Source organism: Cryptotermes secundus, unplaced genomic scaffold (genome assembly GCF_002891405.2).
Source record: "Cryptotermes secundus unplaced genomic scaffold, Csec_1.0 scaffold2830, whole genome shotgun sequence".
Lineage (NCBI taxonomy): Eukaryota > Metazoa > Arthropoda > Insecta > Blattodea > Kalotermitidae > Cryptotermes > Cryptotermes secundus.
Genome location: NW_019741330.1, coordinates 1 through 25,560, shown reverse-complemented (window position 1 = coordinate 25,560; position 25,560 = coordinate 1). Strand labels below are relative to the sequence as shown.

Genomic DNA, 25,560 nt, shown 5'->3' with positions numbered 1-25,560 from the left:
GTAATTGCGATCATTTCGATATAGTGTACTTGCAAAATCCACGGTTCTCACCTCGCGCGTGCGTCTACTACGGCGTTTTTAAGCTGAGGTTTAATAACCCGTCATTTCGATAAAATGACAGCTAGGTCTTTTTTTAAAAATGCAAACGACATGAGCAAATGAAACGTGTACTAGGTATGTGTATTATGAATACTGCCATCTAATGCTAGCAATCAGTAATATGTAACTGTGTGTAGACGTCATGTTATGTTGCCAGTCATTGTTCATCTGGTATTTATGTCATGAAACTCTGTACGAATACAAATTATATATATGTTTAGAAAATTGGTTACTATAAGCATAATAAATATAAGTTAATAAAAACAGTTTCATGGGTAACCTATCGTTATCATGAAACAAATTACTTCCAGTTGCATTTGCTCAAAAATTAAGACGTGTTTGCTATTGTTGTATGGGAGACCGACGACTGATTGATTAGTGGAAGAAGGATTAAGATAATATTAGCGCCTTAGTGCGCTCTACTGCTTCAAGTTATTAATGGTTTCGATAGCTCGTTCGTATGTTTACATATAATAGATAAGGGTAAGGTTGTCCCTGTGCCTAACTAATTAAGTAATACGCCATCAAGGCACATGAGGATTGAATGTATAGATCCACATTCTTTCGACCTCTTGACCTCGCATTAGTTGCAAGTGGGTGGTCAGCTTCACGCCCCGGGCCGCTTAACCCCCAAGGAAAAACCCCCGGTAACCACTGTATAGGTGGCTAGATTGATCTCAGACATCTCAGAGCCGGTCTGGACGACATGGAGAAGTGAAAATTCTTACCGCTCCGGGACTCAACCTCTGGCTCCTCCATCCTCCAATCCGTAGCCAGTCGATATACCGACTGAGCTATCCCGGCCTATAAATAGGTGAAGCCTATATTCGTACACATTTGGTAGTAAAGAACATACGCGCAATACGAATAAGAGCTGGAGATGTTCATGGAGTTAATTACTGTAAGCGTTATGAAAATAAATTATGTAGAGTGCATGGGTAAGCTATTTCAGTCCTAAATAACATGACTTTCAATTTCATTTCTTCAGGGATCTGACATTGGACATCGAAGAAATTTTCTTATAAGGTTACCGTTTTGGTGGGCCGTGTTCGATCAAAAAGCAGACTAATTACTTAACCCTGATAGGTCGGATCTTTGCAGCTACATGACAAATCACGGCAACAATATACAACTACGCGATTGTTTACTCACAATTTAAATTGTCATGGTCCCATTGGTCCTCCCTCAGGATCCAATAAAAGACGACCTTTTCTGTTTTGCGACTACATGTTTCAAGGTCAAAAGAAGTTACCGGAATTCGGAGGAGTGAAGATGTCTTCTTTCTTGTAAAAGGAAGCCGATTTTACTAAAGTTTTAATATTAGAGAAGCTCGAGAGGAAAAAAGGTATATATTACTTGCTCTGTCTTGCATTGTGTGTTAGGATGTCACTTTTAGTGCATGTATTCTTTTTGAAGCCCCGTGTAATGAGTCCATAAACCACATATTAAACTTAGAGATATCAGTTTTGACGATTATGTGGAGGATAAACAACGAATAATTTCAACTTTCATAATCGTTAGGGTAGTAATTAACAATACGACCTACTTAGCGGAAATATACTTCGTTGTTAGGCACTAAAATTTTAAATGCCCTGGTACACGTAACGGTTTCCATCGCAGGCCCACAAACATGTCACCAGTTCATCATTCATAAAACGCAAAACGTCGGGCTGTCTTTGAATTACACCTTACAGCCCAGAAGGCACACTCTTTCAGAGTCCTCATATCGAACATGGTTCTAGTGTTTTAACATATTTTCATTGTTTATTCTCATACAATACCTACTGGTGTATAAGATGTGCTGTGACTTTTTAGTCCATTTTAAGGAAGAAAAACCTTGGGAATCCAGAAATATAAGAGTTTGTTTGCCGTGAAGCAGATCAACCTCAGAGTGCTGCAGTTTCTGACTTTGATAAGGCCAAATTGTGCAAGGCATGCTACGCTATTAGATTCTTAAGACCCTTTGTATCTCAAGAATCTTTGAGAATGATTTATTTCTCGTATTTCCATGCAGTTATGTCATATGGTATAATTTTTGGGTGGAATTCCTCACATAGTAGCAATGTATTTAAACTACAAAAGAGGGTTATAAGAATTATTACGAATTCTGGAAATAGGGACTCCTGCAGGGACCTGTTCAGAAAACTAGAAATATTGCCGTTCTATTCTCAGTATATTTTTTCATTATTAAAATATGTAATTAATAATTCTTCTCTATTCAAAACAAACTCTGAGATTTATGATCTTAATACTAGAAATAAAAATAATTTTCACCTTTCACTACCAAGGTTGGCAATCTATAAAAATGGTGTTTATTATATGGGTATTAAAGCATTTAATCATCTACCTCCCTACATAAAGGAATTATCAGAGGATAGGATCCAATTTAAAAATGTCCTAAAAATTATCTTTTATTGAATTCCTTTTATTCATTGAAGGAGTTCTTTGATGGTGAAATTTGGTGTTAAGGATGACATTGACGTGTTCATCCTATGGATGTATCTATGGAATTGGAATTTTACCTGATATATAGAATGAATTAGATGAATATAATTTTATGTTTTGATGAAATATTACTATAAATTTTATATTATATAATGAATTTTTATAACTTTGACTCATGCCTTAGCATACAGCTTGTTTATATTGTATCTGGTTTACTGTTATCAATTGTTGTATTGGAATATTGTCTTATCTCACATAATTTTGTCAATTTTATTAATGAAGTGAACCAGAATTAGAATTTTGATATTGTATCCGATGTAAATTTGTTTATGTATGTCCGCTTTATGCTTTATAATTGTTTGCATGTATGTTTGTTTTGTTTTTTGTTTTTGACATGTTTCAATTAATTATTGTAACTTAAATTTTGATCTTGTGACTCATTCTATATCCTATGGCTTGTGTTATGCCTGTATCAGGATCAATTAGAAAGTGAAATAAATGAATGAATGAATGAATGATAAATAATTTGCTGTAGAGTTTTTTCAGTTTAAGAATTTCGTAAAATAATCGTATGTGGCGTTTTAATTTCTCAGAGGTGAACATAGATACGTTATAATGATAGCACCTTTTTAAGTGTACTGTCTTGAAATGACGTATATTTGCCAATTAGCTACTTTGCCACAGAAATCTTTCTTTAGAAAGTGGTATGAACTTGGTCTTTGAATATGATGGATCTTATGAGTGGGGACCTTTAGTGACTTGCTCATTGACTTTACCATTTATAAGTAAAGTATGTTGTTTGACTGTTTTCCTTCAAGTGAATTAGTTGAGTGGATGAGGCAGTGCTTTGAAGCTGTCTTGTGATCTGGTGAGGCTAATTCTTAGAGGCCAGTAATTAGTTATATGCAAGTCAGAATTATCTGTGGGTCTTTCTGGCACCACATGAAGTCATGAAGTTGAAGCTGTTTAGAATTGTCAAGTCTAAGAGGGTCAGTTCCACGTTTGGTGGTGTATTGAGCGATTGTGTATATTTCTGTCCCTATTTTCAATATTCCCATTAGTTGCTATTTTATGATAGTCACAAAAAGAGAGCCTCAAAATGAAAGAGTTTGTGGACCTCTGGCACTGACAGAATGCCTTGATTGTTTTCCTCCAGATGGAGCCATTGTCACATGGAGGTTCAACTTGTGAGAAGAAAATAAAGCGTCCTCCAAATGGGTATATTTTGTTTTTGAAAGTTTGGAGGAAGGAGATTGCAGCTCTGTATAATACAGAGAGAAGTAGCAATATCAGTGTGAGGTAAGTATCAACTTTCACTACTGATACAGGTTATGAGGTGGCAGGATAGCTGAGTGAGTATATGACGGGCTTTGGGCTGGATATCCAGGGTTCAGCAGAGATGACAGATTTTTCTCTAGTTGAAAGCATCCTGACTGGCTCTGAGGCCCACCAGTGTCTCCTGTGCAGTGGGCACTATTTCCCCAGGAGGCAAAGCTGCCGGAGCATGAAGCTGATCGGCCACTCACCCCTATCCAGTGCCAAGGTCAACAATTGTGGAACAATCCCTCCACTCCCCCATATGTCTTCATGGCATTAGCTCTTAATTAAGCAATTACAGGGACATCTATATCTTTATTATAAATTATTTGGGTGATAAGAAATTAATGTATTTTTGAAATGGTTCCCGATGCACAGAATTTTAAAACAGCAAGGAAGTGATTAACTGAAATCCACTGTTAATCCATATCAGTTGCTCGTTGACTCTTCCGAGAATAACTTGCAGGAGAGTAACTTTGATGCAGATTATATCAGGTCAAGTAAGAGTGGAGGTGCTGTATTCCATGATGTAGTGCACAAAATTTCAAATGGCGATTCTTCTATTTTATTAAAATTACTTAAGTTTTTTATATAATATTAGATTAGCAGCTGGTGATACACATGAAACAGTTCCATTTTTGTCCGTAAATGAACTTTATTATGGGATTGATGTGGCCGAGGATCTGAACTTGCACATTTTCTCCCTTGCTCCCTTTTTATTCTTCTGAAATCTGTCCAGCTGTTTCAGATGCAGACATTAGGTCACAAGAATTCAAACTTTCAACACATTGATGCCAAGACTTCTAATATTTATTATCTTATGAACATTGTCCAGACCTCGAGTCAGCAAAAGAATTTTTTTTGTTTAACTATTTGCAGATCTGAAGAAATGCACTGAACGTAACTTGTGTGTTTAATTTTTTCTACCCTTTTTGCTTTATTACATCTTGAACCTATAGCTGTTTTAACAGTTGCCCTTGAGATGGGCACAGAAATGCGTATAGGTCTTCATGTATACTATCTGTTATTGTCTGTTGTATTTCAACCAAAGTTGTTGAATGGCAGCATTTATTGAAAATATTATACATCGAACCAATACAAGGTCATTCACAGATAGACATGACCTTCGTGTCAGTCACTTAAACAGTGTAACGACATAACCATGCCTTCAGAATCAGACAAATTTTCAAGCCTCTACAACTGCCACCCTTTTATTCTTGTACCATGAATGTATTTCCTGACTTGTTTGATATGTAGTATATTTCTTGAAATAAAAGAAAGATGAAGTTTCCCTGTGCTTAATTAAGCACCTCACCAAGTAGACAGTAAGAAGGAATATTTGTATATTTCCACGCATTCTTAATAGCGACTGTACATACGGAAGCATGTTCAGCTTCACCCCTGTGGAAAGAGCCCCCCCCCCCGATAAACAGAANGGATAGCTTTACTTTTACTTTTCTTACTTACAAGTAAATGAGAGTATATGACCTGGCCCTATAATAAATATACATGGAAAACAGTGACTTATCAGTAATCTCAACAGGTGCATAAGGCAACTAGTCACATTATGAATGGTTCAATGAAAGAGCTGGCACCAAATGTAGGAGGGTGTTTGGAACTGAATGTGTCATTTCTACTCCCTGTAATATGCGAGTCCATACATTCTGATCACCAAGCACATGCTGAACCATTTTCTGAAATCACATAACACCTTGTAGCCTCCTGCCAACTCTATGAATGAGGCTACGTCATACCTTGTATAGGCAAACTTGAGGGGGAGAATTTCGTGCTTGAGTAGGTCTGGAAATCCAACTGATGTATGAATAAATGAAGTAAGTAACATAGAATTCAGCAGCTTTTTAATGATACCATAATGGTCTACATCACTGATGATGATGATGATGATGATGATGATGCTACTACCTTGTTCCTATAGTAGACAGAGCCTCTATTGATGCCACAGAATAAAGTCCCAAGGATGGAACCTCTCCTCATCTCCTTCGTGCTGCTGCGCTTTCCCCTTCGCCATAGTTGCCTGCACTCCACTTTCATTGTCTGAACATTCTGTTTGGAAGAATGCTAGCGGAGATAACACCATGATGACTTTCACTAGCCACAAGATCCTTTTGTTGACATAAGCCACAGGGTGATAGAGGGGAATATAACAGTGGGATAAAGGGGGAAGATCTGAGTGCTGTCAAAGAGGAGGCCCAATTTCAAAACACATAAGAGAGTCTTGGAACAGACAAGTCATGAGTCATGACGGGTCCCGAAACTAAGAATAATTCTCTTGGCAGGGGTCAGCAGAATATTACTTCACCTCACTGCACTGCAGTTATCCCTACCATCCATGGAACTTTTTTCTGTAGTACCAGTTAAGATGTTCTTACACCAACCCTCGCAACCTCATAGAATCTGACTTGTTTTACAAGTGTTTCCTTTCACGATTTTCAGACTAGGTAATATGTGGCATTCCTTGACATCAGAAGAAAAACAGAAATACCTTGACCTGGGGCGACTGACAGCCCAAGAACACAGCCAAAGATACCCTGGTAAGTGATTTGCTTCAATATTCTGTAAATGTCATCATGTGTAATATAAACTTTCATCCTCTTAAATTCCTCTGCTTTCTCCTGTATTCATTTCTTGGCCTATATTGTAGAAGGGTGCATCAAGGCCAACTTTTAATGCCATGTAAACAAAAATGATGGGTATAAATAGTCTCTCATGAACCATGTCATATATATGCAGTACTACACTTAACACACCTGCATCAAAATATCAGTACACAGAGAATAGACACGATTCACTGAGAGAGAAGACTTGCCGTTCCTTTGTAATGAACTGTGTAACTTGACATTTAATCAAGGTATCAATGCTTAACAATTCATTTCTGTGTTAACCTCAAGTTTTGTCGTCGTTTATAAGTATAGTGCCTGCAAAACTTCCTTCATATAGAGAAAAAGAATCAGACATTGCATTTCTCTTGGAAAGCACAAATCATGCAAGACATAAAGAAGTGACTTGCATGGTGAATCTTGAAATATCTGCCCCTGAGGTTTTTCGGCAGTTACTTGCTGATGAATTTAATTATGATTTTTATTGCAGATGGTTACTTTGTTATGATTAATACTGATCATTGTCTTTGTTGAGATTTTATGTAGTGTGATCAAATCAAGGACGATGAGATAGGAAGGGCTTGTAGCACACAGGAAAGGGGAAAGGGGAGTCAATCTAGGATTTGTTGGGAAAGCCAGAAGGGAAGAGACCACTAGGAAGACGTCAATATATGTGGGAGGGTAATATTAAAATGTATTTTAAGGAGATGGAATGAAGTGGTATGGACTGGTCTGATATAGGTCAGAATAGGGCAGATGAAAGGCTCTTGTGAACACCGTAGTGAACGTTTGGGTTCCATGAAATGTTTGGAAATTCTGGAGTAGCTGAGTGACTGGCCACTTGCCAAGAAGGACCCGGCTCCAATTTCAGGATACTTGATGATCAGGTCGAGATTCAAAGCAGAATAACAAGTGATATTGATCAACAGTTTTGATATCAGGTGGCAGCATATAACACTGCAAAGCAGATTTCTAACTTGAAGATACATGAATCAATTTGAGGTAATATAACCCCTATGCAATGCTGTGGACTCTGGCCACACTGTCGTAAACACATGAGAGGTCTCAGAGTGCTTAAAGTAAGTGTTATGACGCAGTAAATGTTTGTGATGACCGCTAATTCATTATATCACGGCTGTATTAGACGTTGTCCATTCGGATATATAAACCTGACATGCTGGGAGTTTCCCGTACTCCCATTTTCAGGAAATTGTCATTATAGGCCTACTGGCATGTTCGTTATCAGTCCAGTTTCTTTTCTTGGGGAAAAAGGAGGTCTGTCATATCTCCATGCTGTGTGTGTGTGTCCATTTCGAGCACTGAACCAGTCACGTGGCACACGAGAGAGATGAGAAATGTTAACAGAATTTTAATTGTGAAACGTAAAGCAGAGAGACAGGCTCTGTGAAGGCTTTAATGAATTCTTGGCCTCATGAGATGTGGGGAATATTTTGGCTAGCTGATTTACTACCCACTTCTCAAGAAGGACTCTTCCGTGCCATAGTGGAGACATTTGTTGTCTTCATAACTTGTGACCCAGGTTCAATCCAGGATCAGGTGACGTGGGATTTGTGGTGGACAGCGTGGTACTGGGGCGAATTTTCTCGTGTACTTCAGTTCCGCCTGCCTGTCTGTATTGTTATCAACTGTTCGATATTCATAAATAATCCTATCTTCGCTTTGTAGTCCTGATATTGACAGTGTCATTAAGTAATCAGTTTAGAAAAGAAAGGCGCTGTTCCATGTAGTTGATATATGTACGTAGTTTAGAACTCCGACGTATTAAAAATGAATAAAAGAAAGATGCATGTACTTTGGACCTTCTGCTTGCCTTATAAAAAGTCAATACTTAACAGAATAAAATCCTATAAAATTACTGACTTTTGAGAAGACGTTTGTATGTTGGTATGGCTGTAATTCTTTTGTTTGTTGCATAGTAGTGAACAAAATCAAACACAAATAATAACATATTTGTGTTAAATATTTAAAAAATTTAAAGTCCACTGCGTGTTTAGAAGTTCGTGCTTGCTTTTGAGCAGTAGTGTTACGAAAATTACTAAGAAGCCTTCTCCCATGAGCATGAACAGGTCCTGGGAAGAGCTTAATGAATCTTTCATCTATTGTGGAGTTCTCTGACAAGAGCTGGTTGTTGTAAATGTATGGGAAGAAATAATTTTGTGCCAGGGACTAGATCTTGATTTCCGGCAGGGAAAGTGAATTTTACTGACCAGTTAATCAGCATTAATGAATTTGCATGGCCATATTCTAAGTGTAATGTATGTTTAGTGTAAACACATTTTCATCAAATCGTTGGTGTTGGGTGTGTCTGAGATTTTACTCTGTCTGTTCCTTGAATATTGTTCTCATTCTTATCTGTCCATGCGCGACTCGGTCAGAATCTGCCAGGTTTCTGTGTTTCTTCTTTCTGCTTTACTTCATAACATGTTTTGGTCTAACCAGTCATCATCATAAGTACAGGGTGTGTTCAAGGTGTCTGCGCTGCTTTCTTTTAGATATATTAGATGCTTCTAGATGTTTCATTCAGGTTATGTTACGTCATGCCTTTGTGTCTTAATCATGTGTTTGGTTTATGTTTGTTGAGTATGTTGCGGTTGGTTCTGCATGTTTCCCCAAGTATTTTCTGTCTTTTCTGACTTCATAGCCATGTTTTGAACTGTTTACTTGCATCTGTTGGATGGGAGGAAATTTTCCAGGCAACTACAAATTCTATGCTGGCACCCAAATCTTAGTTATTTATCACCTTTCAGAATGAAGGAATAATATTACTTTGATTTTAATTTTTGTTTGCATGACAGCCAAAGACTGGCATTCCCTCAATATTAAACTGATACCAAAGTAATTAGAAATTAACATGTTTATTTTAGGAACATAATGGCCCAGGTAGGAAAGATTTTGATGCAACACGGTATGTAGAGCACTGGTATTTTAAGTCCACTTGCAGTCAGTATTTTGGCCATGAGTGAATGGTAGTGGTATGTGTTGCACAGTTTGTAATGATTTTTTCTTTGCCTCGCCTAAAATGCCTTCTACAATTTTTGTCACTTTTTTCAGTCCTGAATGATTCATTTGGTTTCTAACTAAAGTGCAGTTTTTAGGCGCCAGTCACTGTCCATTCCTTTGAAGAGGTTGACCATTTTGTTGTAATCATCTGTTCCAATTATTGAACACACATTTAGCTTCATACATTTTAATGTTGTTTTGAAATATCCTCTTCTGTCTATTCAGTTTTACTAAACAAGTGTCCCTTTGTAAGTTTAGCCGCACTTCCATGTAATGAGTACAGGTATGTCTTATAAAATTAAGATTTGATTTCCATGGTTCTTTTAATATACTGTTTACCATCCCACAAGTGTTTTCACACTGACATCTCTAAAGCTGGGTTTACACGGGTCAAGTAAACGGTCATGTAGAGCGGTAAAGTTAATTAGAATATTTTTCTTGCATCGTGTAAACAGTTCCGGCCAAGTCAAGTACCGACTTGTGTCAAGTAGCGAGACAAGTCAAGTAAGCCGGGTTTACACGGGTCAAGTAAACGGTCATGTAGAGCGATAAAGTTAATTTGAATATTTTGCTTGCATTGTGTAAACAGTTCCGGCCAAGTCAAGTACCGACTTGCGTCAGGTAGTTCTGCACGGTGGACAAGTAACTTGACTTGACTGCTACCCCCACCACGAATTTTACTACTTGATCGCCTACTTGACCGCTGACTTTACCAGTGTAAACAAGAGGTGATGCAAGTGAGCAGGCCGGCAGGGCTAATATTACCAGCTTTCTCATATCAGGCATTTGATTCGTATACACTTTGTGTATTTCCTCCCTGGTTTTGTGTAGTTTGTGAATGATGAGGTGGTCAGAAGAAGAAACCATTCGGTTTGTTGAGCTCTACCGTGAAAAAGAGTGCTTGTGGAAGAAGAGTAGTGCCAAGTACCGCAATAAAAACATGAGAAAAGCTGCCGAAGAGGACGTGGTTACAAAGATGGGAAAGCAAGGTTTTGGTGTTACAGAATTGAAACAAAAAATAAAGATAATCAGAACAACTTACAATCAGGAAGCGTTGAAGGTTAAAAAATCTAAAATATCAGGAGCTAAACCGGAAGATATATACGTTCCATCCATCAAATGGTTCGGCCTAATGGAGGAAATAATGGATAACCCCACAGCTGATAATGAAGGGGAAAGCATGGTAAGGCAAAACAAATTAAACTCTTCTTCAAATAAACTTCATTCGTACTCTTGTGGGTAATAAATTCTTATTATTGAATAGTGAGGAGGAAGTATTAAAAAACAAAAATTATGAACTAATTTCCATGATTTGGTATGTTTTAGGCAACCATTGTCTAATGAATAAAATTGTTTTGCCAAGGCACTGCTCCCTCGTTAGAAATGAAGTACTCCTTCAGTCTGTGTCTCAATTGTTTTGCCACCTCTGATGTTCTTTCAGATTCTACACCCGCGAGGCCCTCAACAGGTAAAACGTGCTCTGGAGCTGAAGCACGGCCAAAAAGTAAAAAGTCACGTTTGCAGAGTTTGACTGAAGCTGTCAAAGCACTTAGAAAAGTTCAGGAGACACTTGCAAACACAGATTCTTTGAGTGAAAACGAAGCATTTGGGAAGTTCGTCAGAGCCGCCTTATACAAACTACCTCCTGCAGCTTCAATTATGGCACAAGGTGATATTCAACAAATCCTTCAGACATATCGATTGGTTTCTTTAACCGGAAACGCTTCGGTCAGTTTAGCTTCTGGGTGTTCTTCGCAGATTTCATCAGCAGAAAATCTTTCTTGGGATTCGTCTACTGCAACTACTCCTCATCAAGGCGCATATAGCAATTTCAGCGGAACGAGGACAAGAACGAGACCATCGGAAATATTATTACAGAAGCATGGAATTTGACAAATGAATAATGTGAGAGCACCTGTATTAATGAGAAAGGGTTCTGTAATTATTTCCTGTTGCTAGGAAATTCAGAGTCGCTTCCAGCATTGTTTCTGGTTTAATGGCATCCCTCATGACGGTGTCCTCCCCCTGAAGAATTTGAGTTACTAAATCCAACAAATAGTCAAATTTCTCAGAAGTCATTCTAAGCATCATCCTGTATTCTTGAGATCTTCTGATGTCAACTCTCTTAGCAAGTTGTTGGACGCACCTTGATTTCCTCTTCGCATAAGCCACTCCCGACACCAGATCCTCTTCACAGGATTTCTCTGTTCCTCCAAAACTTGTTCCAGTTCTTCCACGAGAAGATTCATTAAATTTATCAAGCAATTTCGCAGCACAACACGATTTGCAGCCATGTTTCGAAACCACTTGAAGAACTACTGAACTACGTGAAAACACGTGTAGTTAAGTCAAGTCAAGTAGAACAAAACCACGCAAGTGCGGAGGCAAGATACTTGACCCACGACTTGACCCGTGTAAACCCGGCTGTAGTTCTGCACGGTGGACAAGTAACTTGACCTGACTGCTGCCCCCACCACGAATTTTACCACTTGATCGCCTACTTGACCGCTGACTTTACCAGCGTAAACAAGAGATGACACAAGTGAGCAGGCCAGCAGGGCTAATATTACCAGCTTTCTCAACACGATTTGCAGCCATGTTTCAAAACCACTTGAACAACTACTGAACTACGTGAAAACACGCGTAGTTAAGTCAAGTCAAGTAGAACAAAACCACGCAAGTGCGGAGGCAAGATACTTGACCCACAACTTGACCCGTGTAAACCCGGCTTTAGTTTCATCATTTTCAGCTTTAAAAGAAGTGACAAGTTCCTACATAGTTAGAATGTGAAATTTGCTGTTGGTATAAACAAATCTAACAGAACTTTTTGTGGGAGAAATCAGTATTTTTCTTTAGGAACTATTGCCCTTTTTAAATAATATTTTAATGTGACACTATTCATCAAAGAGTTTGTACTCAAAAAACATAGAATGATATTTTGGCCACCAAGGAAGACAAGGAATATCTGTCAGTCACAACGTTTGTTTTCAGTAGTTTATGTTTATTGAAATGTTACTGGGCTACATGTTTTGGTCATTTGATCATCATCGGGCCTTATGATAAAATGTGCGTCATTGTTTGTTACTGAACTGCTTACACAACAGATTCATAATGATGTAAAAACAAGACACTGGAGGCGAATGTCTTCTCTTTATCGGCCTTAGATTAGGGTCCAGTGGTGATCACTTGTGAACACAGTAATGAACCCTTAGGCTCATTAAAAGGGTAGCAGATTCCTTGGCCAAGTTTGAAATTATTAGATTCTTAACAGTAATTCTTTAAAACATTTTGTTCATCATCATCTGCAAGGGTTGAGCTTGTTGGCCTATTCAGTCCTCAAACGTCTAGCCACAATTTTTCAGGATTATAAGTAACCCTTTTACACTCGAGCTGGTCACCAGCCTTTTGCAAATCTCCCTATCTTGGAGGACCTGGGTTTTTATGCAGGGTTTCCCTCCTACAGACAGGGTGCCTACCTGCCACTTAACCCTGGGAAGGGATCCTGCGAGTCCTGCAGTTGGACTGTCTCTTCTGAGAGTTCCAGCATGTAGCTTTTAAACATTTTGCTTAGGTTTGAATGTTTGTAATTACATACCAATTTTACACAGAACAAAAAGAAAATGTGGGGCACAGAACTGTATAAACAGGCATATAGGCCTCTGTAGCTGTTTCAGGAGGCAGCTTCAGGTATTTTGTCCAGAAATTGCATGTGTTTGGGTTGTTTCTGTAATAATGGATTGCACTGTGCTAAGGGCCTTCTCTCTTGCATGCCAGTGGTGTGGTGAGAACCATTAATGGAATATTAACTAACCAACTCCATGGAGCTGAGTCCTTCTTGAGAAGCCGCCAGTTGCTCAGGTACTCACGAATTTCCCAACATTTTATGGAACCCCACCCTCCATTAGTTCATACCCTGAGTCAGAGCAATCCAGTGTATACCACTCCATCCTGTCTAAGAACCATCTGAATTTTATCCTCTCACCTATGTCTAGGTCTTCCTAGTGATCTCTTTCCTTCTAGCTTTCCCACCAATATCCTGCATGCATCCCTCTTCTACCTGATTCTTGCTCCATGGCCATCTCATCTCTGACTTTATCATTCTAATTATACCTGATGAATAGCATAACATATAAATTCATTTTGTAATTTTTAATGGAAAGCTACAATCTAAAAATCATTCTTCCTCTGCTCAGGCTGCAGCTGCAACCCACTTGAAGCTCAAAGCCAAAGGCTGCTCGTGGGAAAGAGGCCCGTAACCGCCACAGTCCTGCCCCATTAAGGGTAAGTAATTTCACACCATACACTGTGGAGCTTCTCTAAATTTTGCCCTTTTTCAATGAATTTCTTTCTCAGTACCTTTGGGTGGGGTGGGGCTGATCACCATGTGGCCTAGTGTATCAACCCAGGAATGATGAACCTTGCAACTCACCAAATTCAGATAAATAAACCCACATAAAAGGCCATGAAATAAACTAAATTTTATGGTCATAACAGTTTGTCAGTTGTATGTGAAGTGAAGGAAATTCCATGGTTTATATCCAGAAGACCAAGTCATGGCAGTGTAACATTTATGTGTGGTGTGGAGGAAATACCATAACTGAAATCCAAAGTATCGAGTCATGGCTGTACAACAGTTATATTACAGTGGCATTATGGTGTTGCATTTGTACATGCATGTGTGTGTGTGTGGGGGGGGGGCTACCTTCTCTATAGGAGATGTAGATCAGCTTACTCTCTGGGTGGCCCCTCTAGTTTTATGGCTCTGTGTGGTCCATGTCATTAAAGGAAAGTAGTCTGTTAGGTCCTGCCAGAACCTCTTGTTTGTATTTTTAAAATGTCAGTGAGTCCTGATAACATAGGGATATTATTGAACATTATATGCAGGGGCCAGGTTTGCAGAGTCTAGTGCAAACCCTCCTCAGTAAGCCTACAGTATATAACCGAAATATGCTAATTTAATAACACATTATTTGATAATATTGAGATAGTATGAGGTTTGCCGCAATGCAGCCTCAGTGACCTTAGAAGATTATTTCCTGTTGTTATGTGTATGTATTAAGATATGTCACGCATAGTTCATATTCAAGAAGTCCCAAGGTTGATTCTCATCCTGAAGGCTTCTTGTCTTGAACAAGATGCTTCCGTGATTTTCCTAAATCCTCCAGGCAAACACCGAGATAGTTCCTTACACATACCCTAATGACATCCTTGCAGATCCTTCCCAATTTGTAGTTTCCATTTGACTCTGAATTCAACACTATATGTACTATGCAAACTAAGTAACAATTGTTAAATAAGCTGAGAATTATTTCTTTTCTGACACTTACTGCTTTGTATTTTGGATAAAATTGTCTCTTGTATTATTTAGCCTTAACTAAGCAGACTGTTAATTCTCCATACCACCTAGGACTAGGCTTTGAAATAAGGGGGCTGATGGAAGCATTGTTTTATGGTTTGCAGATATTGGCAATGGAGGATGTTCACACCAGTCCATGCCCTCAATTCATAAATGATGTCAGCGCTGCAGTAAATTGTGACTATGTGACCTTGATGGATGACCAGCAATTGCCATATGTGCAGGCACCTGGTTTAGAAATTACCAGCATACTGGTCTTTCCATAACCTTTGCCACCATCAGGTAGTGGTCAGTATCACAATCTGCTGCCCTGAATGAGCAGACTTCAAGTATACTTGAGTGCCATCTCTTATCTATCAAAATATGGTCTATTTGATTGTGTATCTTCCCATCACGAAATGTCAAAGTAAATTTATGGATGATATGACGTGGGAACATTGTACTTTTGACAGTAAGATTTTTTGATGTGGCCATGTTTACTACTCTAACTCCATTATCATTACTAATTCCATGCAAACTCTCATTCCCAATTGTTGGTTTGAAAATGTCTTCCCTCCCTACTTTGGCATTGAAATCTCCTAACAAAATTTTCATGGGGTACTTCGGGAACTTTGTTGTATCCCAAAGTTCCTTGCTGGATGCCTGGCGCTGGCATATCGTGGATGTTACCAGTACGCAAGTCAGGTCTGGTGCTCCCTAGGCTGGGCACGCGTGGAAATCGCTGGGGATCCGGGTTGACAGAGGAGGATCGATCCGACGAGTGGTGTAATCAGCAGTTATGTTTATTAACTAATTTCTGTTGATTACACATATATGCCACATCTGAGGACTGATAGCTAGGGTTCCAGGAAGGGAAGGCTGTCTTGGCTCTACCTAGCCGCTATCTCGGTCAACGACTAGTCTCTGACTCGTGTGCGTCAGCCTGGGTTTTTATTCTTTGTTTTTAATAACACCACCAGTCGTAAGGAATATTTCAGAGCAGAGCTCTGTTAGTTTGCTTGCTTATGTCTCGCCCCTTTTTTTGTGGGCTTCACTCCCTGCACCCTGTTTGTACATGCTTTTTTAGCAGCCACAGCTGCCTAAGACGGAGGTCACGCGTCTGACCCCCTTGGTTATCTCAACTGCATGCTTGTGTCCTCATGTGTCGCTACCATTTCTGTTACATTTCTATTAAAATTAAATGCTAATGAAATAACATAGCGTATACAACACCTTTACCAAATGAAATAGTTCTTATATAACAATAATGCATATACAACAATTTATCGAATACATGTTCTAGTTCTTCATAGTCATCAATTTTATCTTCTGTTGGGACGTGAACATTCATAACAATGATATCACACCAGCGACCTTTTAGTATTATATATGATATCCTATCACTAATGAATTCTACCCTCTTAACTGCTGATACGATTCTCTTATGTACGAAAAAACCTGTACCTAATTCATGATTTTCATTCCCCTTACCGTAGAAAAATGTATAGTCTCCTGCTGGTGCAATGCCACCTCCATCCCATCTGACCTCCTGTACTCCCGCTAAATCTAACTTACATCTTAAGATTTCTTCTGCCACTGACCTGAGTGAACCTGCCCTATACAAACTTCGTACATTCCAAGTACCAAATCTCATATCCATTTTCATTAGCGTAGGTTGTTTAGCCAAGGAATCCATCCAGGTCCGAGGCTTTGTGTTCATTTTCGTAACATAATGATTTTTTACGGTGAGGAGTTGTTAGCCCCACGCCCGACCCCCAAGCTGGAGGGCCACCCCTTGTCTGCTGTCCGCGACTGCATATTCAGTATGTTCACAGCTTCCTTCCAAAACTGGAGGGCGTCTCCTCCATCCGCAACCTGAGGATGCGCCATGCTATGGTAACAGGGATCCACCTAACAAGGGCCAGCTCAATTAGAATAAGAAAATTGAATTTCATAGTGACCTGATAATTGTACATAACTTTGATAATGTGCAGAACTGGGCTGTGGAGTGTCTTGTTTTTGTTAATTGTTGAGCACTACATGAAAGTGTTTTAGCCCTGTGTATGGCAGAAATGTGAAAGTCTAAAACATCCCTTAAGTTTGAAAGATTTAACCATGAATAAAAGAATTTATCCTAGAGAAATAAGCTGTGGACTAGGTCTGAAGGAAACCTCAAATCTTACATAGGTGTGAAGGGTTCCCTTGTCTGTGATATAATGCCATGTAGTCCGCTGAAAGTCAACCGACATTTCGGAGAAACATGTCACCTATATCTTCAGGGTTGAAGAATAAGTCAAGCAAGAAACCATCCTGAAGCTCCGAAACCCCTGTTGACTTTAATGGACTACACGGCATTACTTCATAGAAGACAGAACTCTTCATAACCAAATCGGTGAGAACCTCAGAATCTGTATTTAGTCTCTCTCCAGGTACGTACTGATACAGGGTTTGTCCGAAAAGTAATGTCAGTGAGTCGATTAAAAAACTTTTATGGATTAGATCGGTGCAACACATTAAAAGGCTTCAAAATAGGCTTCTTCTGCGTCGATACATCGATTCCAGCGAGATTTCTAGGCATCGAAGGCGTCATGGTAGGCCTCCTCCGGAATGTCCTTTAGAGCCTTGGTGCAAGCCTCTTTGACTTCGCCAACTGTCCCAAAATGATGTCCTTTCATGAGAGTTTTCAAGCGCGGAAACAAAAAGAAGTCTGGGGAGCCACGTCAGGACTGTAGGGCGGCTGGGGAACCGTTGGCACCTTTGAATTGGTCAGGAAGCGGGTCACGAGGAAGGCGGTGTGGGCTGGCGCATTGTCATGGTGAAGTTTCCAATCGTCCGCGATGTCGGGCCGGATGAGACAAACACTTCGTTTGAGTCTCTTTAGCACTTCCATGTAGAATTTGGCGTTGATGGTTGTACCATGTAGTACAAACTCACATTTTCGTCGGTGGTGCTTGTTGATGGCCGTCCAGCGCGGGCTTCATCGTCGACCTCTTCACGGCCTTCTAAAAAGGCCCTGTGCCACCGGTAGACCTGACATTCCGACAAACAATCATCACCGAAGGCCGTCTTTATCATGGGAAAAGTTTCCACTGCAGACTTGCCAAGTTTCACACAAAACATGATGGCAATCCTTTGTTCCAAGGAGCGCTGCATTGCGGCTTGCACGGGAGACAAAAACGAGTTTCACGGAAAAGCCTTTCGTCACTCTCAGGAAGTTCGGAGACGACTAAGCGACCGCGGGTTCATAAGCTGACTTCCCCCTCCACCGATCCCAACCGGTCTGAGAGTGCTGCGACATATAGTCACTTCACAATAAAATAACTGACATTACTTTTTGGACAAACCCTGTATAATCATTATATCCCATATCCTGTGTGGCTGTAATGTTCTAAGTCTGTGATTTTCCACCTTGCGAAGCAAGATCCTCATTTTATGCGGTCACAATGGAAAAGAACCTATTGCAAAAGGAAGAAGTATTCAACAAATTAAATGTAGAACTAGAACTGAAAACATAGGAACTATATTACTAAAAGAGTTTGAAGGCGTAATGGTGTGTATGTTTTCCTGAAGGTCAATTTTCTGAGATATCTTTATTCCATTTTTTTTTTCAATTTTAACATTAATATTCTTTGTTTTAATTTCAGAAAAATCAGGAGAGATTTTCAAAGAACGAGAATTTCACATGCAAAAATGACCAGCTTCCAGCAAGATCTAGGCATGGCTTTTATCTTATTTCAGCTACTGAATTTAAATTATTGAGGTCTGAATTGTGTAACAGATTCTGTTTTTGTTGGCTGTTGTGACACACCGTGTCACTGAATGAGTCTAGACAAAAATCAGATATCAGTTCCCATATAAGTAGTTCTGCTGAACATGGAAAGGATAGCAGTGCCAGAAGTGTCAGAACTGAACCTCCGCACGTAAACAAGGTGGATTCAGTGAGCAGGTAAATAGGGAACATTTTGGATCACGTTTGGTTAAATCCCCTTGTTAGTGTCAATTGAATCTAAATTTTGTCCAAACAATTGATTTAAACTAACTAAAATTGATTCTTTTAATGGTCAGTTCATCATGTATCATAAAATTCTCTTTCAGCGACCACTATAAAATGCTAGTATATGAGTTCATTAACAGTTTCAAACTGGTTAGCATTAATATGAAATAGCTAACACCATGGGTCAACGTCTCAGATAATCAATGAATTTCCTGCCCTTTATGTAACTTGAAGGGTTATTACCATGTTTGCAAGAGCCGGCCACTGCTTCCTAGCCTGAGACAGGTCAACCAGTTAACTCCCCTCACCATATTTCTTAAACATTCACTTCAGTGTCCTACAGTTTTAAGTATTCAAAGTACTAAGGGTGTTCTGTATATAATGCCTCCTATTTTTTTTTAAAGAAGACTACAACAGATATGGAAATCATAATAATGCAGTTAAATAGAGCAGGCTTTCAGCTACATACAGCTATTTTTCCACATAATCACCACCATTCGTTATGCACTTTTGCCATCGATGAACAAGAGCCTGTATGCCGCGCCCGTTAAAGTCTGCGCCAGCAGAAGCTAGCCACTTTCTTACAGCTACAATGACAGCATCGTTGTCTGGAAAATGTTGCCCACGTAGTCCGTCTTTCATAGGCCCAAAGAGATGGAAGTCTGAAGGTGCTAAATTGGGGCTATAAGGTGGATGTGGTAGGACAGTCCAGCCAAACTTTGCAATGTGTGCGGTGTTCGCCAAACTGGTATGGGGTCTAGCGTTATCGTGTTGCAAGCGAAAGGTTTTCTGCTTTTCTGGCCTGACTTGGGAAATACGGGCTTTCAGCTTAGTCACCGTTGTCTTGTAGCGCTCAGAATTGACAGACTCAAATATCACACCCCGCCTATCCCAAAAGATCGTGCACATCACTTTCCCTACCGATGGCTGTGTCTTGAATTTCTTTTTTCTTGGGGAATCCGGATGTCGCCACTCCATGGACTGCCTTTTGGATTCCGGCTCGTAGTGGTGACACCACGTCTCATCTCCGGTGACAATGCTGTCCAGAAACTTGTCACCTTCAGCTTCAAACTGGTGCAACAGTTCCTGACAGACTTCCATTCGATGAGTTTTGTGGTCCTGTGTAAGCATCTGCGGGACCCACCTGGAACAAACTTTGGGATAATCCAGCTTCCCCAACATCATTTCCAATGCATTACAGCCGATATTAAGCCGTGCCCTGGTCGTTATCCACCGATCTGAATGGATGAGCTGATCGAGGTGCTGTTCATTGTGAGGAGTAGCATCTGAGCAGGGATGCCCATGGCATTGCTTGTCGTGCACTTCATTTTCATCACTGTTGAAACGCACTACCCACCGCCTCACTGTGCTGACATCAACTGTATCGTCTCCGTACACCTTTAGCAAGCATTGATGGATGTCAATGGCTACAATTTGTTCGGCAGTGAGAATTCAATAACACATCTCTGTTTCGTATGCACTTCTATGTCAGACGCCATTTTGGTAGACTGCTCCGCTGTCACTATCTGTCGCACGACAACCAAACTAAAAGTACATTGGCTGGAAGGTTCAACCTTTATTACAACACCACCAACATCCAGCTCAGACGTTACATATTAACACACAGGAATATAGGAGGCATTATATACAGAACACACCACGTAGCTCTTCCCTTCAGGTTTTCTGACTAAATTTTGTATATATTTGACATTCCCTCACATGTGCTTCATGCTCCATCTCTTCCATCCTATTGATGTGATCATCCTAATAATATATGACAAAAATATAAATTGCAATTTTCTCCAGCTTCATGTAAGTTCTCACAGGTCCAAATATTCTTAGCATCCTGTTCTTAAACACCCTAAATTAATTTTGTTCCTCTAATGTGGAAGAACACCTTTCACAACTATACAAAACTATAGACAAAATTATAGTTTTGTATATTTTAATCTTTATGTTTCTGGACAGCAGATGAATAGAGAAATAATTCTGAAGAGACTGGTAGCAACTATTCCGCAATTAATCTCTTAATTTCTTCATTAATAACATTTTTTTTGTCATTGCCTAGTAAATGACTGGGGTGTGAAGTTGCCCACTCACCTCCAGCTAGTGCCAAGTACAAGAATGTGTGAATCTATGGATCCACTCCCCCATGTCTTCATGGTGTAGTGCTCAACTAGTTAAGCACAGGGACAATTTTACCTTTTTTTTCCCAGTATCCTGGTATAAAAACATGAACATAGTTAGGTATCACTCTACTTCTGTGGCAACTACCTTAATAGGATTTAATATTATGTTGATTTGTTAAGGTATTTATGTTTTCACCCCAAAAAAATAAATTACACAGAGACGGTCTTATCACCTTGTTGTAAGAAACTATTTTTTTTTGCATGTATGTTTTTTCTTGTAGTATTAAGCCTTTAATTTTTTCCCTTATATAGTGTTTGTATCCCTCACCATGAAAGAATTGAAGGTGAAATTCTTCCTGAGGCCAGTAATGGAATGGGGGCAGAGAACATTATTCGTGTCCTCAGAACCAAAATAAAGGGCTTGCAGAACGAGATGGAAGCATTACAAGTTGACCGTAATAAACAGGTGAGTCACTAATTTAGAAAGAGTTGCTTGAGTCATTTGTCAAAATGTAAGTTTAATAATTACCTATCTCAATAAGTACAACATGCCTAGACTGGGCAACTGAGTACTGGGATTGGATTTCTGAATGTGTCAGAGATTTTTCGCATTTCCATAGTGTCCCTACCAGTTCTGAGGCCCATCCAGTCCTAACCAATGGGTACTGTAGTTTCTTTCATTGAGGGTACAGCAGCCAAGGCATGAAGCTGATAACTTACCTCCCATCCAGTGCTGTTGGTAATGCCTGGAGTTACACATCTGCTCCCCCATATGTCATCACGGTGCGGTGCTTAATGAAGCACAGAGGCAACTCAACTTTTATGTATTGATCTACTTGAATATCTGAAGCTACTTAGAAAAAGTTGAATACTCTTCTAAAAAACAGCACATATGTCAATGATAATTTTTACTAAAATAGTTACTGTATTTAATTTATTTCCATCTGTGCTATGACAGGGCCAAGTTAAGTTTATGGTATATTGCTGTCATTTCACTCTTCTACGGTGCAATTTAAATTGCAGGGATATCAGAAGTACTGAGAAATTGGCTCAGCCTAGCAACATCAGAGAAATGAATGAAGGTATTCCCCTAAATATATTTAGCTATACTTTAGAAGCTGAAATAACATGCACTGACATTGCTTGCTTACAGACGCATATGTGCACAGATTATTTATTAAAATTTGAAAGGCAAATAATGATATAAAAATAACATTAAAAAATACTGACATGCTTAAATAAAATGTAAACTTGTCTTTATCACTGCTTGAACTCAAAGTCAGACATACAGTTTCCACAAAATGGGGATCAATTTGTATGTGTTAAGATGGGACTTTACATGAATACTGTGATTACACTCTCTTCTTATATGTTCAAATTAGGCTTATTGGTGACCATGACAATGTACTTCCTTAACCTGTGCAGGGAAATGCATTTTCACTAAGCAACATTAAGACATATTAACACGTTCATCACATTTTGATACAAATTTTTAGAATCCCTAAGCTTGAAAAAGCTATGGAAGTTTGTTTGTTTGTTTGTTTGTGCAGATGAATGCAGGTTTGCCTGGTTTCAAACAATTTCTCTGAGAACAATAAAAAATTTGTTTTTCTAAATTTCAATCTCCATTAATTAATTTCAATTAGAATGGCCATCTCGAAGTTCTGAATGTTTGTAAGCTTCATTCGCTGTTAAATGGATTGAAAAACGGAAGTTTTGAAACAAATCTGTAAGCCAAAATATATTCTGTAGTCTAGTTTTCTTTAATGTATTAGGCTTCTAGTGGGAGTATGTACTTTTCTGGTGTTTCTGTACAAGAATGCACCCTTTTATCTCAATCCTTTTTCTATATCCGTTTAAAGCATTTATTCAGGTCTTTACTAAGTTTTATTCAAACAAATTACATTTGATAATCTTTGGAGGAGCAGTCTAAATATTTAAATATATTTGTGAGGGTAACTCTAATAGGTATATAAACAGCAAAAAGCAGGTTAGTTGTCTGTTCACTATTCAAGGCCAATAAAAATCTTTGTTTCTTTACTTTCTCAGAATTATATGAGCAGAGCACTGTAATTAGTGAATTGGCCATTTTCTGTTCATTTCTTATTTTTCATATTTCTTTGTCGAAAGATTTTTTTACATTTGTTTCAATGCTATATTCTTAGAATTGGAGATTTTTTTTTTCACACAGGCAGGTTTATTCATATTTAACGTTCTGTTTCAGTCAGATCTTGCTGTAATATGCTTCATTTTACCAGGATAGTCTGAAGGAAACCGTGAAAACTTGGTATTTCTGGCTTCAGGCAGTATGTAACTGATTGTCTCCTGAATGTAGCTGTGTGCTGCTATGTTTGTACACAGACGGAGGCCTGTAGGAAGCTGCAAGTAAAGGTGAAGGCTCTGGAGGATCGCAACAAGTGGCAGCAACAAGCAGGAATGCTCAGAGATTCTCTAAAGAAGCAAGAGATATTGCACTCCAGCACTGTGGCAAAACTCACACAGCAAGAGTCTGAGAACTTGTCCCTCAATAAGGTACACACTGTAGAGAAGGTTAAATAAAATAGAGGTCTACTAATGAAATCCTGTACATCTCTCTTGTATTTGTGTGAAAAGCACCATTCTGGGCCAACAGGATTCAAGAAATTTGTCAGGTAATTTTAGCAGGAATTGCCTTGACAAATCAACCCAGAGTTCAGCCTATTTCCAGCTCACTTTATCTGGTCAGGCCACACCTCCTTCTTCATGATTTGTCTGTATTCTAAAAATTATATATATATATAAACATATTAAACTTACCATAACACTGGTATTCCTATCTAATATGGTGGAATGGCTAATGGTTCATCATCGTTGTTAACTTTGTGTTTTGTGTCTTGCAAATTGATAATATTTGGCTCTGATTTCCCCCCCCCCCTTTTTTTTTGTAATCCTCTCCTGCTGGTATTTTGCATTCTCTGTGTATGGGGCCCAGACATTGTGAGTCTTATATTAACTTCCCCATTCACCAGTGTCTCCACATCTGCTAGCATGGACTCTGCTTGTTGCTTGCTTCATTTATTCATTGATTCTGAAGATGGAGGCAGTACATTTCTCTGAAATGTCAATAAACTTCTACCAGACTACAGGATGTCACTTTCAGAACACAGTACTTTTCATACTCATTGCCATAAGAGCCTCAAATCTCACAAAAATACTGTTAACTTACACGAAAAAAATTGGATATAAGAAACTTGTGGAGATAACTTGGGACTCGCAGACATAGATGGGAGGATAATACTAAAGTGGGTCTTAGGGAAATATGCCATCAGGATGTTAATGAGTTTTGTGTCAACAGTGCTGAAACTTTGGTTCCCTAATATCAAACATCTTTGGAACGGCTGGGGAACTGCTGAGTACTTAGAGCCAGGTGGATTTGAAGTCAAAAGTGGGAAGATAATGGCTTTTGATTTCAGGAACTGGAGTCTGTCAGGAGAGAATTGCGGACAACAGTGCAGTCATATAAAGCGAATGAGGTGCAACTGGACCGCTCACTGGAGGAGCTGAAAAAATTATGAACCATTATGCATAACTATGAGCATGACGACAAAGAACTACGAGATGTCACACACAGGAAGAGTGATGAGGTAGCCGCAGTCGTGAAGCAGCTTGAGAAGCAGAAGTCTGAGTTGCTGCTTGGGTTCAAGAAACAGATGCAACTCATTGACAACCTTAAAAAACAGAAAGTAAGTGAAAATGTCTGTGATTGGGCAAGAACTCAGAAAACACAAGAAATAATCAATGAGGAGAGTTTTGTCCTTGTGCCCTGAAAGTTATATTCATGGATATGAAAATGAAAATAGTTTACCACTCACTGTACCAAATATGTATTTTATTTAGTGATACATTTCAAAATTAACTAGAAATTATGTTGAGACCTGAATGACTTCGAACATGCAGAAACCAACATTCAGTACCTGGGGCCTAATGCTTTGATATAGTAGTTTAAAAGACTGAAATAATGGGAAGCTTGTCATAGTTCAGGAAATTGGTGAAGAAAATTATATCAGGCACTGAAAAGATATAATAAATAATAAAATGTAGTGTTTGCATGATACAGAAAAGGACAATGAAGAAAGTAAAATTACATACCAATATCTTCTATTCTATTTTTATAGTTTATGGCACAATATTTCAGAGGAGCCGGGATAGAATAGTCCGTATAGCAACTAGCTATGGGCTGGACGACTGAGGTGTCGGAGTTCAAGTCCTGGTAGGGTCAAGAATTTTCTCTTCTCCATGTCGTCCAGACCGGCTTTTGGGTCCATCCAACCTCCTATCCAATGGGTAACATGGGGGCTCTTTCCCCTGGGGTAAAGCGGCCGGGGTGTGAAGCTAGTGCCAAGATCAAGAAAATGTGGGTCTATATGTCCACTCCCCCATATTTCTTCATGGTATAGTGCTGAATTAGTTAAGAACAGGGACAACTTTATCTTTTACAATATTTCATATCATGGTTGGTACACTCATAAATAAAGGCAGGTTAGGGTATTTCAAAATAAGTTATGGCTTTGTTTTTGTACTTTACCACAGATGGGATGTTTAGACACTGCTCCACCCAACGGT

General features: G+C 39.1%; 1 protein-coding gene across 6 annotated transcripts; it reads left to right on the top strand.

The window, feature by feature from the left end:
* Positions 1 to 79: 79 nt before the first annotated feature.
* LOC111872736 lies at positions 80 to 25,100 on the top strand. 6 transcript variants are annotated; one of them, XR_004513937.1, is made up of 9 exons: positions 80 to 174; positions 3,701 to 3,843; positions 6,316 to 6,413; positions 13,694 to 13,781; positions 14,961 to 15,144; positions 18,480 to 18,781; positions 21,271 to 21,424; positions 23,320 to 23,490; positions 24,411 to 25,100. XR_004513937.1 is itself a non-coding variant. In XM_033754815.1 (6 exons), exons 4-6 carry the CDS (start codon positions 21,332 to 21,334, stop codon positions 24,510 to 24,512), a joined length of 366 nt encoding a protein of 121 aa, XP_033610706.1. In that variant the 5' UTR covers positions 13,694 to 13,781; positions 14,961 to 15,144; positions 18,480 to 18,781; positions 21,271 to 21,331; the 3' UTR covers positions 24,513 to 25,096. The 6 variants fall into 6 exon arrangements, 2 of the variants coding, with proteins under 2 accessions (XP_033610706.1, XP_023722665.1); XR_004513938.1 differs by lacking the exon at positions 80 to 174 and adding an exon at positions 953 to 1,037; XR_002844287.2 differs by lacking the exon at positions 80 to 174 and adding an exon at positions 1,208 to 1,444.
* Positions 25,101 to 25,560: the final 460 nt, after the last annotated feature.